Genomic DNA, 16,302 nt, shown 5'->3' with positions numbered 1-16,302 from the left:
AGTTTGTTTCCTAGGGCTGCCATAACACCCAGGACCCCATACAGGGTGACTTACAATAGAAATGTATTGTTTCCCAGTTCTGGAGACTAAAATTTGAAATTGAGGTCTTGGCTGGACTGGTTCCTATTGAGGGCTATGAAAGGAGTATCTGCTCTAGGCCTCTTTCCTTAGATAGTAGAGGCCCTGGGCCTCTTTCCACGGTCTTCCCCTCATGCATGTATCTTTCTCTTTACCTGGCATTCTGTTTATGAGAACACCAGTACCACTGGATGAAGGGGCCACCCTTAATTAAATATGACCCCATCTTAGTTAATTACACCTGCACTGACCCTATTTCTACAAAAGGTCACGTTTTGAGGTACTAGGGGTTAGAACTGAAACATATGGATTGAATTTGGGAAGGGAATGTAACACTGTATGCAAATTAAAATTAATTTATTTAATGCTTAAAATTAGAGGTGACGCATGCACTCACACAGACACACGTTACCCACGTGTGTACAAGCAGAAGTCAGTCCCGACACAGGGCAGGATACAAAACACTCAGGAATGTGTTCTTTTTAAAAAATTGTTTATTTATTAATTTATTTTTGATTATGCTGGGTCTTCATTGCTGCATGTGGGCTTTCTCTCGTTGAGTTGCGGTGAGTGGGGGCTATTCTTCGTTGCGGTGCACTGGCTCTAGAGGACTCGGTTGTCAGTAGTTGCAGCACGCAGACTCAGTAGTTGTGGCGCACAGGCTTAGTTGCTCAGTGGCATGTGGAATCTTCCAAGACCAGGGATGGAACCCATGTCCCCTACATTGGCAGGCAAACTCTTATCCACTGCACCACCAGGGAAATCCCAGGAATGTGTTCTTTATAGGAACAACCCCATTTTCACAGAATCAAAGGTTCTATATTCCAGGTAACGTGTTTTGGCTTGTATGTGTGGGGCACTGAGCTCAGTACCACGGGAGGTACAGAAAGGAATAAGCTACTGTGCCCACCCTTACCCTGACCTTCTAGAACCTGCAGGTTAATGTGTATCTTATCTGCAAGCCAGCCAGCCTTCCCACCTGCTGCCTGGACTTGAGTAATTTTTTAATAACTTACTTCTACCACTACCTAATTTTTAAGACACAAGATCTTCTTTTCTCCCTTCTGAAATTAAATGAAATAACTGTAGTTATTTCTTTGAATCTTTTGAAGTTTCTTTTTATAGAAACCAAGTTAAGGTGTTAGTTTAATTATAAATTTAGTACAAATGAACTCAAAATAAATTAGATAAGAAACTAAATTACTTATTATGTCATGGAATATCTGTTTCTTATCTAATTTATTTTGCGTTTTTGCATGCGTGCTAAGTTGCTTCAGTTGTATCTGACTCTTTGTGACCCTGTGAACTGTAGCCTGCCAGGCTCCACTGTCCATGGGATTTCCCAGGTAAGAATACTGGAGTAGGTTGCCATGCCCTCCTTTAGGGAGTCTCCGCGACCCAAGGATCAAACCTGTGTCTCTTTATGTCTTCTGTATTGGCAGGCTGACTCTTTACCACTAGTGTCACCTGGGAAGCCTCTTTGAGTTCCTTAGTACTAATTAATTTATTTCCCATTTACTTATCCTGAAAGGACGCATCTATGCTCATATAACAGAGAAGGCAATGGCACCCCACTCCAGTACTCTTGCCTGGAAAATCCCATGGACAGAGGAGCCTGGAAGGCTGCAGTCCATGGGGTCTCTGAGGGTCGGATATGACTGAGCGACTTCACTTTCACTTTCATGCATTGGAGAAGGAAATGGCAAACCACTCCAGTGTTCTTGCCTGGAAAATCCCAGGGACGGGGGAGCCTAGTGGGCTGCTGTCTCTGGGGTCGCACAGAGTCGGACACGACTGAAGCGACTTAGCAGCAGCAGCATGCTCATATAATACACTGTACATGTAGATTTTAATATTTTTGTATATTTTATACATTTTTAGGAGTATATCCTTATACACACCCAAAAATCTGTAGTTACATTTTAAGATTCTGAAATCAGATGTGTTGTTTTTTCTTTTTGCCATTTAATCTTTCTAGTTTTTATGGGAGTATAACCAACTAGCAATGTTGTGTTAGTTTCAGGTGCACAGCAGAGCAACCCAGCTATACGTATACATGTATGTATCCGTTCTCCTCCAAACTCCCCTCCCATACAGGCTTTCAAATTTTTTGATATTTACCTAGCAATATCAATAGTTAAGTAGGTGATGTGTGGCTGTTAGTTCCTGCCCCTTCACTTTAGATAAGCTGCTACCAGATGGTGACCATATGCCCACATCTTCCAATCTGAATTGAAGAGCTGACATCTCTCTTGATACAAAACATCAATGATTTCTGCTTGAACCGACCTGGATTCAAGGCAAAAGCTTTTTATTATTTTTATATCAAAAATAAAGAAATAACTTGGGTTTTCATGGTGGCTCAGACAGTAAAGAATCCACCTGCAATGCAGGAGACTTGGGTTTGATCCCTGGGTTGGAAAGATCCCTGGAGAAGGGAATGGCAACCCACTCCAGTATTCTTGCCTGGTGAATTCCATGGACAGAGGAGCCTGGTGGGCTACAGTCCATGGGGTTGCAAAGAGTCAGACCTGAATTTGGTTTCTCTATTAAAATAAAGGAATAACAATGACTCAACCAAAACAAGTGAGCAGAAAAAAATTTTTGAGTATAATTTTTTAAAAGCAAGTGCATTTGAAGACATAATAAAAGGCTATTACAATATAGCAGACTGGAGAAGGGAATGGCTGCTGCTGCTGCTAAGTCACTTCAGTCGTGTCCGACTCTGTGCGACCCTATAGATGGCAGCCCACCAGGCTCCCCCGTCCCTGGGATTCTCCAGGCAAGAACACTGGAGTGGGTTGCCATTTCCTTCTCCAATGCATGAAAGTGAAAAGTGAAAATGAAGTTGCTCAGTTGTGTCCAACTCCTAGCGACCCCATGGACTGCAGCCTTCCAGGCACCTCCATCCATGGGATTTTCCAGGCGAGAGTACTGGATGGGTTGCCATTGCCGAATGGCTACCCACTCCAGTACTCTTGCCTGGAGAATTCCATGGACAGAGGAGCCTGGCAGGCTGCAGTCCATGGGGTCACAGAGTCAGACACGACTGAGTGACTAACACTTTCACTCCGCCCAACCTCCCAATATTGTAGTGGAAAGGACACTGGAGAAAAAAATTAGGAGGCCTGTGTTCTCATTCTGGCTGTGGCCCTGAATGTCTAAGCTTGGGCAAGGTTCTTCCTTGTGGGTTTCAGTTTCCTCATCTGTGAAATGGGGCATTGGACTATCTTATTAACAGTTCCTTCAGGCTTTACTATGATGTCATCACAATTGCTTTTATTTATTTAAATATGCTTTATCACAGTCTGATAAGCTCCTCTCTGTACACCAGCCTTTGTGACTCAACTTCAAACCTTCAGTTGGCATCAAATTGTTTCTGACTCATTTATATATATATATGTTATATATATAATGTAATATATACATATAGAGCTGGATAAAAATAAAAACCAAATATTTTTAAAATAGAAAATAACACCAATTTCCCTCAGTTGTAGCTTTGTACCCTCCTTATTTAAGTTGCTGTTTTTAAAATTTTTTATTTTTTTCCTCTGTCTCCAGCCTTCACCTATGGTTTTCACCATAGGAATATTTCAGTTTTTCAAGTTTGGGGAGCCACTGTCCCTCTTTCCCTCCCCTCCTCTTCTTTTGGTTCCTCCTCTGGTGCCCACCCCCCGACCCCCTTCACCACTAGCTCCTCCCTCTTCTCCTCTGACTCCTTTCTCTTCCTCCCTATTTTCTATTAATCTTGGTGCTCCAGGAGAGTGGAACCTCTCTCTGTGGGGTTCCTTAAATCCTATCTGCAGATCAAGTTTTCCTGCCCTTACTCTGAAAAGAGAGCCAAGTGGAACAGCCTATTTCCCTTCTCAGAATAGCTTTATCACATGTTGCACGGGTCAGTTAACAACCTTTCAGCCAGGTTGTTTTGAGAACCGTGGCAGTTGCTTCCTTGAAAAAATTTAACTCCCTTCAAGAGCTTAAAGTAGCACTTTTTCTTACAGCATCAAATTGAAGAAGATTTTTAAAAAATGCTTTCTATGAGATGCACTTTATTTTTTTAATTTGTTTTTAATTGGAGGATAATTGCTTTACAACATTATGATGGCTTCTGCCATACAACAATGTGAATCAGCCATAAGTATGCAGATGTTCCTCCCTCTTGAATCTCACCCCATCTCCCCATCCCACCCCTCTAGGCTGTCACAGAGCACCGTGTTGACCTCCCTATACTATACAGCAACTTCCCATTAGCTATCTATTTTCCATATGGTAATATATATATTTCATTGCTACTCTCTCCATTCGTGCCACCCTGTCTTGCCCCCTCTGTGTCCAAGGTCTGTTCTCTATGTCTGCGTCTCTATTCCTGCCCTGCAGATAGGTTCATCAGTACCATTTTTCTTAACATCTAACAGCTTGGTATTCTCTGAGTCTATTCTGCAAGTTATTGATTACTTGAGAAGATTCACTAAGAATTTTGAATATGATGGAACTTACAGTAACTTGGAGACTAGTAGTCATCAACTAGATGGGATTTTATGAGCCAACACTTGGGCAACAAATGATAGGTGAAACTGAAGATGTAGGTTTGATGGATGGATGATACGATACACCTCTGGACCCTACTTACAGGACTCTGCACACTAGGCAAGACCTGGACTCCTCTCACTAATGTTGATTCAAATGGGCTTAGGGAAGCAGCTCCTGATGCTAAGTCGCTTCTCTGTGCGACCCCATAGATGGCAGCCCACCAGGCTCCCCCGTCCCTGGGATTCTCCAGGCAAGAACACTGGAGTGGGTTGCCATTTTCTTCTCCAATGCAGGAAAGTGGAAAGTGAAAACTGAAAGTGAAGTCACTCAGTCGTGTCCCACTCTTAGCGACTCCATGGACTGCAGCCTACCAGGCTCCTCCATCCATGGGATTTTCCAGGCAAGAGCACTGGAGTGGGTCGCCATTGCCTTCTCCGTAAGGAAGCAGACACACACTGAAATGATGTGGTCTGGGACCAAGACATGACCAGTTAACTAACGGGGCTGAGTAGCACTCAGGTGGGAAGTCAACATTTGGGTCATCAAGCAGGAAGGCAGCCAGAAATCTCAGCCAAATCAAAGGTCAAGCTGAAGGTTAACCCAGGAGTGAGACCCAGTGAAAGGCAGAGCACTGACGTATGCGTCGATTGTCAGGCTGTGAGGCAAGTACAGAAACAAACACAGCATTGTGGGGAAGCCTAGGCTTCCCTGGTAGCTCAGACAATGAACAATCTTCCTGCAGTGCAGCAGGCCTGATTTCTATCCCTGGGTTGGGAAGATCCCTTGGAGAAAGGAATGGCAACCCCCTCCAATATTCTTGCCTGGAGAATTCCATGAACAGAGGAGGCTGGCAAACTACTACAGTCTATGGAGTCACAAAGAGTCAGTCATGGCCAAGTGACTGACATTTTCACTTTTCAGGTACAGAAGGACATGGAAATGAAGGTAGTTAGAATTGTAGGGATAATGAAGAATTCTGCAGGAGTCAAAATAAGTGGAGGGGAGGGGAGAAAAAGAAACATAATCCCACTTCTTTAAGTGATCCTGATGTTGAAGCAAGCTTTTCTTGGTTGGCAGCTCTCCTACTGCAAGGTGAACACAGCAGAGCTGGCTCAAGGCAGCTGGGCGCTTGAGAGAAGACCCTGATCTCCATTTATGGAGGAGGGTTGTTTTTAAGGGGACGGATGCCCATTCTCTTAGTTTTTGATAGTTTAGGGGAGGTGACTCCACAAAACAATTTAAGCAGAAAATCTAAACAGAGTTGTTGACCCCAATTCCTTATGGTAAAAAAAAAAATTGGATACTTGGAGATCTGATTAAATAAATTAGTCTAGCTTCATACAGTAGAAAATTCTAGTTATTAAAAAGGCAATATCGGCTTTTGGTTTTATTTTAGAAAGCAGTTACGGGCTTTTTTTTGCCTGGGATAGACCATTTTCCTTAGAAAATTAGTCTCATGCTCCTTTCCCTCCAGACTGTTATGCTTAGAACACAGAATGAATGAGCTCTTCATGTGGGCAGCAGGATAATATCTGTAAAGTTCTTTAAAATGCTTGGTAGCTTTGCTTTCATATTTAAATGGGGAAATATCTACTGTTCAGTCACTAAGTCGTGTCCAACTCTGTGCAAACCCATGGACTGCAGCTTTTCAGGACCCCGTGTCCTTCACTGTCTCCCTGAGTTTGCTCAGATTCCTGCCCATGGAGTCAATAGTGCTATCTAACCATCTCATCCTCTGCCACCCGCTTCTTTTTGCTTCAATATTTCCCAGCACCAGGGTCTTTTCCAATGAGTCGGCTCTCTGCATCAGATGGCCAAAGTACTGGAGCTTCAGTTTTGGCATCAGTCCTACCAATGAATATTCAGGACTGATTTCCTTTAGGATTGACTGGTTTGATCTCCTTGCACTCCAAGGGACTCTCAAGAGTCTGCTTCAGCACCATAGTTCAAAAGCATCAGTTCTTCGGCATTCAGCCTTCTTTATGGTCCAACTCTAACATCCATACATGTCTACTGGAAAAACCATAGCTTTGACCATAATGAGTGAAAAAAAAAACAGGCAATAGAGAGAAATATGTTACTATACCAGTTAGAAGAATATGATGCTATTGATGTAGAAACACTCTCGCATGTGTGAACATGCAGGATCGAAGTTCAGCCAGTGTAAGCTGATATGGTCACATACACATACTATTGATGGGTCTGTGCCTTTGATCTGTCAGTGCTTTCCCTATACTAGTTGTTAAATATTTAAAATATTATTCCTGTGTATATGTATTAGAAAATACTCCTCAACATACTGTGTCCATCTTTGGGTGAGTTCTGGAGATTTCCGCTTTTTTTCTCCATATTTTTTCACATGTTTTATTTATTTTTTTACAGTTTGCATATATTAATTTTACAGTCAGAATAAATAATAAAAATATTTTTATTTTGCAAAAAATTATATCAGATTTGCCTAAGCAAAAAACTATTTTTTTCCCCCCAGAAAAGAGCTTCTGATATTGGTAAGCATTGCAGGCAAACTCTTTCTTTGGTCTTTGGGAAATCTGGCACTTCTTCAAAATTATGCTTTCATGGGAACTGGGTTCTTAATTACATCGAATATCAAATATTCGAATATTAAAACCTCTAATATCAAAACCTCGTTTTTGTTTTTCAAGATTGCTAGACTGCTTAGGCAAACATAGGAAGCCTAATTGGTCTAGATTTCACAGCTAACAAGTTCTTCATGATAGCTGTTTTTTTTAAACCATGCATTTATTTACTTTGTGGTGTCAGGTCTTCACTGAGGCACTCTGGGCCTTTTGTTGCAGTGCACTGACTATAGTTTTGGCACCTGTGTCTCAACAGTTGCGTCATGCAGATTTGGTTGCTCCTGGGCATGTGGGATCTTATTTCCCTGACCAGGGATGGAACCTGTGTCCCTGCTTTGTAAGGTGGATTCTTAACCACCAGATCACCAAGGACGTTCCATGATATCATTTTGATCATCCTAGGAACTATGAGCTGGATGCAGAGACACATGAAAGGGTTGACAGCCCACAGCCATAGGGCCCTGTTTAATGAGCTTCAGTGGCAAACTGGAGTATGATTTTTTTTTTTTTTTTTTTGGTCAAACCCTCAGCCTCTGTCCTCAGACCTGTGCTGGCCAGTATTTGGGTGAAAACAAAAATTCAAGGTCATACCTATAGAATATGTGGTTGATTTGAAGTCAAGAGGAAGAATGGCAAACATTTGAGTGATAGAATACAATAAGAATCCAAAATGCCAGGAAAACACAACAGGGATTAATGTCAGATTCTTCATTGGGGTCTATAAACCCAGGCATGAGCTGGGCTGGGGAATGTGACCCAGCAGCAAGGCTCTGGGACTTGGTCAACGGAAAATGCAATGTGCATCAGAAGCATAATGAGGGAGTTGGAAAAACTACAGGGATCCTGAGCAGCATTTACAGAAACGAAGCTTTCACAAGGAGGAAGGCATTAATCTCGTGCTACAGTAAATGTCAACAAGAGCAACTGAACCTATTTGCAGGGCAGGAATGAGACGCTGACATAGAGAACTAAAATGTAGACATGGTGGGGGGGAATGGGAGGGTGGGACAAATTGGGAGATTGACATATATACTCTGCCATGTATAAAAAGAGAACCAGTGGAAGCCTCCTCTAGAGCACAGGGGGTTCACTTCGGTTCTCTGGGATGAGGGGGGGTGGGTGCGAGGGAGGTCCCAGAGGAAGGGGGATATGTGTACAGTTATGGCTGATTCACTTCGGTGAACAGCAGAAACTAACACAACATTGCAAAGCAATTATCCTCCAATTAAAAAAAATGTTGGCTGTTCAGAGATGCGGTGGGTTGTCTCACAAAGGGGCCTCCAACTCAACGTCCCTTCCTTTCCCAGCCCTCTCAGGAGGTGGTGAAGGAGATGATACAATTCTCCAAGGATACACTGGAGAAAATCGACAAGGCTCGCTCCGAGGGTTTGTACCATGAGGTAAAAATTCATTTTTATAGGGGACAGGGGTGGGGAAGAGGGCAGAAGGGTTCTTTAGTAAAGGAGGGAAATGGTGGGGGGCAGTCAAGATGGGGAGGCTACCAAGCAGGGTTTTTTCTGGAAGATGTCCCATGATTGAGACCATGACTCTTCTTGCCCTTAAGCCATGCAGCCTCTTTTAGAGTTTGAGGAAAGCACAGGCAGCCTGACAAACGTCCCTGGGGTTTGGGGGATGGTCTATAATATTTTAGGTTGGCATCAGGGACGGAGGAATGGAAACGGCAGTGGATGGCTTGCTTTCTGGTAACTGAATGTGTGTCCTGCTTACAGTTTCCGGGCTCTTCTAACTGTGCATTCAACCCTGGCTCTACACTAGAGCCAAGCTGTACACTAGAATCACTGAAAAATACTGATGCTCAGGACAGTCCTTCCAGAATCTCTTGGAGTGGAACCCAGACATCAAGATTTTTAAAGCTCCCACGTGATTTCAATGTGCACCTAAAGTTGAGACCCACCACCAGCACTGACCTGCAGAGCACTTACTTGCATTGAATTCACTCAGGCAGTTTGTTGGAAAAACAGATTCCTGTGTCTCACCCTCTGAGATGTGATTCACCCGGTCTGCAACAGAACACAGGGATCATCACAGTATTTTTTTTTTTTCCCTCCAAGCTCTTTAAACAACTTGTGTGGCTGGATTTGGATGCCACTAGGAGAAGGCAATGGCACCCCACTCCAGTACTCTTGCCTGGAAAATCCCATGGATGGAGGAGCCTGGTAGGCTGCAGTCCATGGGGTCACAAAGACTTGAACACGACTGAGCGACTTCGCTTTCACTTTTCACTTTCATGCATTGAGAAGGAAATGGCAACCCACTCCAGTGTTCTTGCCTGGAGAATCCCAGGGATGGGGGAGCCTGGTGGGCTGCCGTCTATGGGGTTGCAGAGTTGGACACAACTGAAGCGACTTAGCAGGGTGTGGCAGTGTGGGAGATTCATTTCTGTTCATTTCTGTCAGCTTTTCCGTTGTCTTCATTCTTCTGTCCTCACTCATTCACTGCCCATTTTTGAGCCCTTATTGAGGTGACCAACACAGGACATGCTGCTTGCCTCCCAGGAGTCTGTCAAGTCTCAGGGAGAGTCCCATGAACAAAGTGTTACTGTACAATATAGAAAATCTAGAGGTTTGAGGTAAGAGCTTCAGCTCCTGATTCCATTCCTCTGTCCCCTCTTCTTCTTCATTTGTCTTCTTCTGTGCTCAAGCTGGGCAGGGCCAGATGTAGGGCTGGACACTGCCTATGAGCTCATGATTGTTTTCAGGATGGATTGTTTGTTAGCTCACACTCCATCACTACCCCCTACCCACCCAGTTGCCCCAGGGGCCTCTGGGAGAATCTCAGAGAAAACTAATTTCCACTCATTAGAAATGGAAAGAATTGTGTGACGTTTCTTCCATGAGATTAGCAAGGGAAAAAGAAGAGAGCTATGAACCACTAAAATCTAGAAACCATCTGACTTTGTAGGGCATCACTGAAGCTATGTCTACACGTGAGTTAGTCAGGAAAGCCTGCCTCCAAGTCCCTTGGGATTGAGCCCATCTTCTTCCTCACCAGGACCAGTGTGGCCTCCTTCTAGTCAGTCTCCTGGGCCCTCTCTCTGCCAATCCATCCTGTACACCTCTAGCAGGTCATGACTGTCCAATGTCACTGTGCATAAGGGCCACCCGGGGGCAAATACGAGCTACAGATGCTAGGGTCCCTCCCCTAGATATTTAATTTTTTTGGTCTGGGGTAGGACTCAGACACTGGGATTTTAAAAAGCTCTCCAGGGACTTACAGAGACTTTGTCCCAGTGGTACCTGAGTGCATGCTGGTATCACTAGTCCAAATGATGCATTTTATAGCCATAGAAGTGTGGAAATGGAACCATAGCTTGGATTCTACTGGTTACATCACCTACCATACCACACATATCCTCCTAGCCTAATAAAAAGTTTTATAATGCTGTCAAAGGCTCAGGTGAACCACAGCTTTATAAGCAATACTTCATGAGAAGGGGCCATATCTTCCAGCATGTGGTATCCTCTTTCTGTTTTCCCAGCTTTATTGAAGCATAGTTAAGAACTAGAAATTTTACTTGTTCCAGGTGTTAAAAAAAAAAAAAAGCTCTCCAGATGATTCCAAAGCACAGCCACGATGGAGAATCATGGACATGATGGTTAAGATAAAGCTCCATTGCTTGGTTTAAATCTTCACTCCATCACTCACTCTCTGTATAACTTCAGCAAAGCACTTACCCTCTTTGTGCTTCTGTTTCCTCATCTGGGAAAATGAGGATATTAGCAGCACCTCTCTCATCATGCTGTTGTGAGAGGAAGTAATGTGTGAATATAGCTTTTATAACTCCCTACTGACTTCTTTTTTAATTGGAGGATAATTACAATGTTGTGGAGGTCTCTGACATACATCAATGCCAATCAGTCATAAATATATATGTATCTCTTCCCCCTTGAGCCTCCCTCCCTGACACATTCCACCCTTCTAGGTTGCCATGGAGTGCCAGGCTGGACTCCCTGTGTTATATAGCAGCTTCCCGCTAGTTATCCATTTTACACATGATGGTGTATATATGTCAATGCTACCTTCTCAGTTCGTCCTTCCCTCTCTTTCGCCTATGTGTCCATTCTTTATATCTGCGTCTCCATTCCTTCCCTGCAAATAGGTTCATCAATACCACTTTTCATATTCCACATATATGCATTAATATACGATATTTAATTTTCTCTTTTTGACTTACTTCATTTCACTCTGTATGACAGCTCTAGGTCCATCCACATCTACAAATGACCCAGTTTTGTTCCTTTTAATGGCTGAGTTCCTTGTAATATACCATTGTGTGATTCCATTATTCTTAACCAGTTTTATTTAGGTTTCTGTCAATTGCTAAGGAAACTCCTGACTAGCACACATACATACAGCAGATAGGACACTTAGTTCATGTTTGTCTGGCCACCTTCCATGCATATCATCTCACTGCATCCTCATATGGCAGAGGTACGGACACAGAGAAAGATGTCTGCATCTCCATCCCTTCTCTGCGAATAGGTTCATCAGTACTATTTTTCTAGATTCCATTTGTTGTTGTTCAGTTCAGTTCAGTCCCTCAGTCGTGTCCGACTCTTTGCAACCCCATGGACTGCAGCACCCCAGGCTTCCCTGTCCTTCACTTCCCTGTCCTCCCAGAGTTTGTTCAGACTTGTGTCCATTGAGTCAATGATGCTATCCAACCATCTCATCCTCTGTCATCCCCTTCTCCTCCCACCCTCAATCTTTCCCAGGGTCAGGGTCTTTTCCAATGAGTCAGCCCTTCGCATCAGGTGGTCAAAGTATCGGAGCTTCAGCTTCAGCATTAGTCCTTCTAACGAATATTCTAGATTCCATATATATGCATTAATATGCAATATTTGTTTTTGTCTTTCTGACTTACATCATTCTGTATAACAGGCTCTAGGGTCATCCATCTCACTACAACTGACTCAAATTCATTTCCTTTTTATGGCTGAGTAGAATTCCCTTGTATATATGTACCATTCATCTGTTAACAGACTCCATACAAACTTCTATGGTAACTCCTCATCCTGCCGTGTCAGTGCTGTGTCCCACTGTTACCCTTTCCATTCCTACATCTTAGCCAAATGGGAACCATTTTTCTCTTCAAATCACAAGCTGGTGCTTTCCCATCTCTGTTAGCAATTTCCTCAGTCTTCGAAGCATGAGTGTCCAGCAGCATCATGATGCTCCCGTATGTGAATTAAGCTTGTGCTCTGGTGCAGTGAGTACGGACAGGGCTTGTGTCTCCTAGGTTGTGAAGTTATGCCGGGAGTGCCTGCAGAAGCAGGAGCCAGTGTTTGCCGACACCAACATCTACACGCTGCGGCTGCTGAGCATTGTTTCCGAGGTCCTCTCCTACCTGCAGGCCTTTGAGGAGGCCTCACACTACGCCAGGAGGATGGTGGATGGCTACATGTAGGTGACGATCCTGGGGCTCAGGTAGTCTCCAGAAATGTGTCTATTTCAGGGATGGTAAGAAGATGGCAGGCATATCACTATATCCCTCCTTCTGGCACTCACAGCAGGCATTAGTAATCGATCACCATCCTCTTTATGACTGAACCTCTTTATCATGGTGTACCCAGCAATAATGTCCAAATAATCAGATCTGATACTTGAGATGAAATCTGTGTGTCAACCTTTGTCTTTCCCACCTCCAGGTTGTCTATTATTTGGGTCTTCTGCCTTTGGTTTCCTTAAGGCTAAATCTGGCTTGATTTTAAGTGCCTAGAAAGGTTCCCCCCACCCCCAACCAATCAACAGAGGCAATCTTGCAGCTTTAGAGCTTATCAAAAGAAAAAAGAGAGGGACTTCCCTGATAGTCCAGTGGTTAAGACTCTGTGCTTCTACTGCAGGGGGTGAGATTTCAATCCCTGGTTTGGAAACTTAGATTCTGCAAGCCCCACAGTGTGATAAAAAACAACAAACAAGCAAACAAAAAACAGAGAGAGAGAGAAGGGAAAAAAAAGAAAATAAAAGAAGTGTGGGCCATCCTTGCTTATAAACTGTAAAAGGCAACTTCCTTGCCTTTCCTCTGCTAATGTCATCTCTTGCTGTATGTGTCCACACTGGTGTGTGAATTTGTATTTCTGGCCAAATGAACACTTTTGCATAAGAAAGTTGTATTTTTTTGAATGGAGGGTACCCTCTTCAATCCATGGAGGGTACAAAAGGAGGGTACCAGGGAAGTAAAAATACTATTTTGTCCCATGAAGAACATTCAAATTGTTTTTTCCCCTAAACTTCTTAGCTTTTTCCCAAGGAGAGGTTGGGTGCTCCTAAAGGCTGCCAGCTCCCAGTACTCAAGTTCCAAGTACAATCCTGACCCCGTTTCCCTGTGAGGATTTGGCTCAGTGGCCCAGGTCAGAGTCTCCACCTCACAGCCTCACCACGTGGGTGTTTGGTATCTGACTGTGGCTCTGTGTGCCTCAATCTATCTTTGATGGTGGATACCTCCCAGGGCTGATGGGAAAGCAAATGGACTTAATCAGTGAGGTCACTTTGTTTTATTTATTTATTTAATTTTGGCTGCCCTGGGTCTTCATTGCAGTGTGCTGAGGCTTCTCTCTAGTTGTGGCACACAGGCTCTCTAGTTGCCCCACAGCAAGTGGGATCTTAATTCCCCAACGAGGGATTGAACCTGTGTCCTCTGCATTGGAAGGAGGATTGTTAACCACTGGACCACCAGGAAAGTCCCATGGTCCCTTGTTAGCTGTCAAATGCTGTGCAGATGCAAGGCAGGTTGGGAATATGGGTTATGATTACTTGCTATGTCCTTACAGGAAGCTGTACCATCCCAACAATGCCCAGCTGGGCATGGCCATCATGCGGGCAGGGCTGACCAACTGGCATGCTGGCAACATTGAGGTGGGGCATGGCATGATCTGCAAAGCTTATGCCATCCTCCTGGTCACACATGGACCCTCTCATCCCATCACCAAGGACTTAGAGGCAAGTGGCATTGTGGGGCTGGGCTGGGCTCTCTGAAGATGAAAGCTGAGTACTAGATTCTGCTTTTGCAAAGACCCTAGTTGCCTGCTAGACCAGGAGGGAATTCAGACATGCTTAGTCTTTCCTCTCATTTTACATCTGAAAAAACTGAGGCCCATGGAAGGAGAATAACCTGTCCTTAGTCACAAAGCGAGTGGATGGCAAAGCTCAGACTTGAACCCTAAGATGTTCCACGTCTGGACTGAGAAAACCTAATGGTGTGCATGTGTGTGTATCACGTACATTAGAAAACCTGCTACATGGAGTAGAGTCAGAGAGCACAGGCTTTAGAATCAGACTGCTGGGATCCAATTCCTGCTTTACCACTTTCCAGCTGTGTGGCTGCTAATACTGAATGTATGGGCCTCAGTCTCCTCATCAGTGAAATGGAGGAAAAAGACAGGGTTGGCACAAGGGTTTGATGAGTTGGTGTGTGAATGGCATGCTCTTCATAGCTACTGGTTTCCTTTGTGTTTTGAAGACTGATTTATTTGAAAGTAACAGAGTTCAAAAGACTGTCCTCAGGCAGCGGTGTAGGGAAAGAGGACAGACTCTGGCATCATAGAATGTACGAGAAGACTAACTTTATGTCAGTATATTAAGCTTGTCAAATAAGTCATTGTCACCATATTCACTGCTCTGACCTTAGCCCTGCAGCGAAGCCTGGCCCTTGATAAATATTTCTTGAATTAACATTACGAGGGTGAGGGTTTTGCTATGTGTCACAGGCTGTAGTCTTCCCGGCACATTATAAAGTACAAGGGCATCTCACCCGTTTCATGTATGAACAACTTGAGGGCTGAAGGGATTAAGTCCCACAATGTTAGATGGGATTTCAGTGCAGGAGCCAAGGTTCAAACCAAGGTCCCCACCTGGCACTTCCTAAGAATAATCTCTGCTGAGAACGGTCCCTCAAGCTACTCTCTCAGTGGTTCGTGTGACTGCCTCTTCCTAACAAATGGAGCCCACTGTCAAGACATTCGACCCCCAGTGGATGAGTGTGAGTATACATGCGTGCATGTGTGTGCAGGGTGTATGTGTGTCCTTTCCAGGAGGGCCAGCCTAAGTCAGAGACCGACATGTCCTGGGGCTTTGTCATCACAGTTTTTGATGTATCCGCGTCCCACAGGCCATGCGGATGCAGACGGAGATGGAACTGCGCATGTTCCGCCAGAACGAATTCATGTACCACAAGATGCGCGAGGCCGCCCTGAACAACCAACCCATGCAGGTCATGGCCGAGCCCAGCAACGAGCCGGCGCCAGCTTTGTTCCACAAGAAGCAATGAGGACCTGCGTGGTGGGGGAGGGGCGCCGTGGCTGGGGGACTGGGGAGACATCCTGGAGGTGGTGGGTTTCTGGGGAGACCCTTGATGAGGAAATCAGGGTAAAGGGCAACTTTGTTGCCATGGGAACGTACTGCTCTGTGATCCCTGCTGTCATTTTCTTTAACTTCAACTGAGTCCAATTCAGTTTAACTCTATCCCAGCCCAGCCCAGTCTAACTCATCCTACAAATGTTTATTGGGTGCTAGACCTTAGGTATAAAGAGGTCCCCAAGGTAACTGGGGAGAGGAAACATAAACAAGGCACAGCGTGACAATAAATGCAGTGGTAAGCTCTATGGAGAGAGGGTATGTGTCTAGGGTGTGTGTGTGTGTTGTCGTCGGGGGTGGGGGTGGGTGTCCATGGAGGAGATGACCTCTGAGCTGAGAGTTGCAGGTACCTGGAGTCTCCGTTGTTTGCTCACCTATCTGTGCAGGTGTCTCAGGGATATTCAGGATTTGCTGACTGGAATGGGTGTTATCCAGTTTCCACAGGTGACTGTGGAGTTATGAAGGAAGGGACTGTGTTTGGGCCATGTGGGTCCTACTCAGAGAACTAGAACCTCTTTAATAAGGGTACTATGCAGAAGGAGATGGAGGTTTGCTCAAGCCACTTGAGGCCTCAGTTTAAAGTCTGTATTCCCAGGATTATTCTGAAACTACTTTTAGAACAGAGAGGGAGTGGCTCCCTTCTCCACCCTCTGTGTCAAGCCCTGTGATTCCCATGCTCTGGGAGTAGTTGGATGTTAGCTGAGATTTCTCTGGCCCAAGT

The 16,302-nt window shown here is 44.5% G+C and overlaps 1 protein-coding gene across 2 annotated transcripts in view; it reads left to right on the top strand.

The window, feature by feature from the left end:
• Positions 1-15,827, top strand: part of SMYD1 (SET and MYND domain containing 1) — a 43,540-nt gene extending 27,713 nt beyond the window's left edge. For both annotated transcript variants that reach the window (XM_005686697.3, XM_005686696.3), the window contains 4 exons: positions 8,516-8,608; positions 12,469-12,632; positions 14,000-14,168; positions 15,337-15,827. In XM_005686697.3, the coding sequence (XP_005686754.2) occupies positions 8,516-8,608; positions 12,469-12,632; positions 14,000-14,168; positions 15,337-15,495 (585 nt within the window). In that variant the 3' untranslated portion in view covers positions 15,496-15,827. The remainder of the gene's footprint in view (positions 1-8,515; positions 8,609-12,468; positions 12,633-13,999; positions 14,169-15,336) is intronic.

This window comes from Capra hircus, chromosome 11, assembly GCF_001704415.2.
Source record: "Capra hircus breed San Clemente chromosome 11, ASM170441v1, whole genome shotgun sequence".
NCBI classification, from domain to species: domain Eukaryota; kingdom Metazoa; phylum Chordata; class Mammalia; order Artiodactyla; family Bovidae; genus Capra; species Capra hircus.
This window is presented reverse-complemented; position numbering and strand designations above follow the sequence as displayed.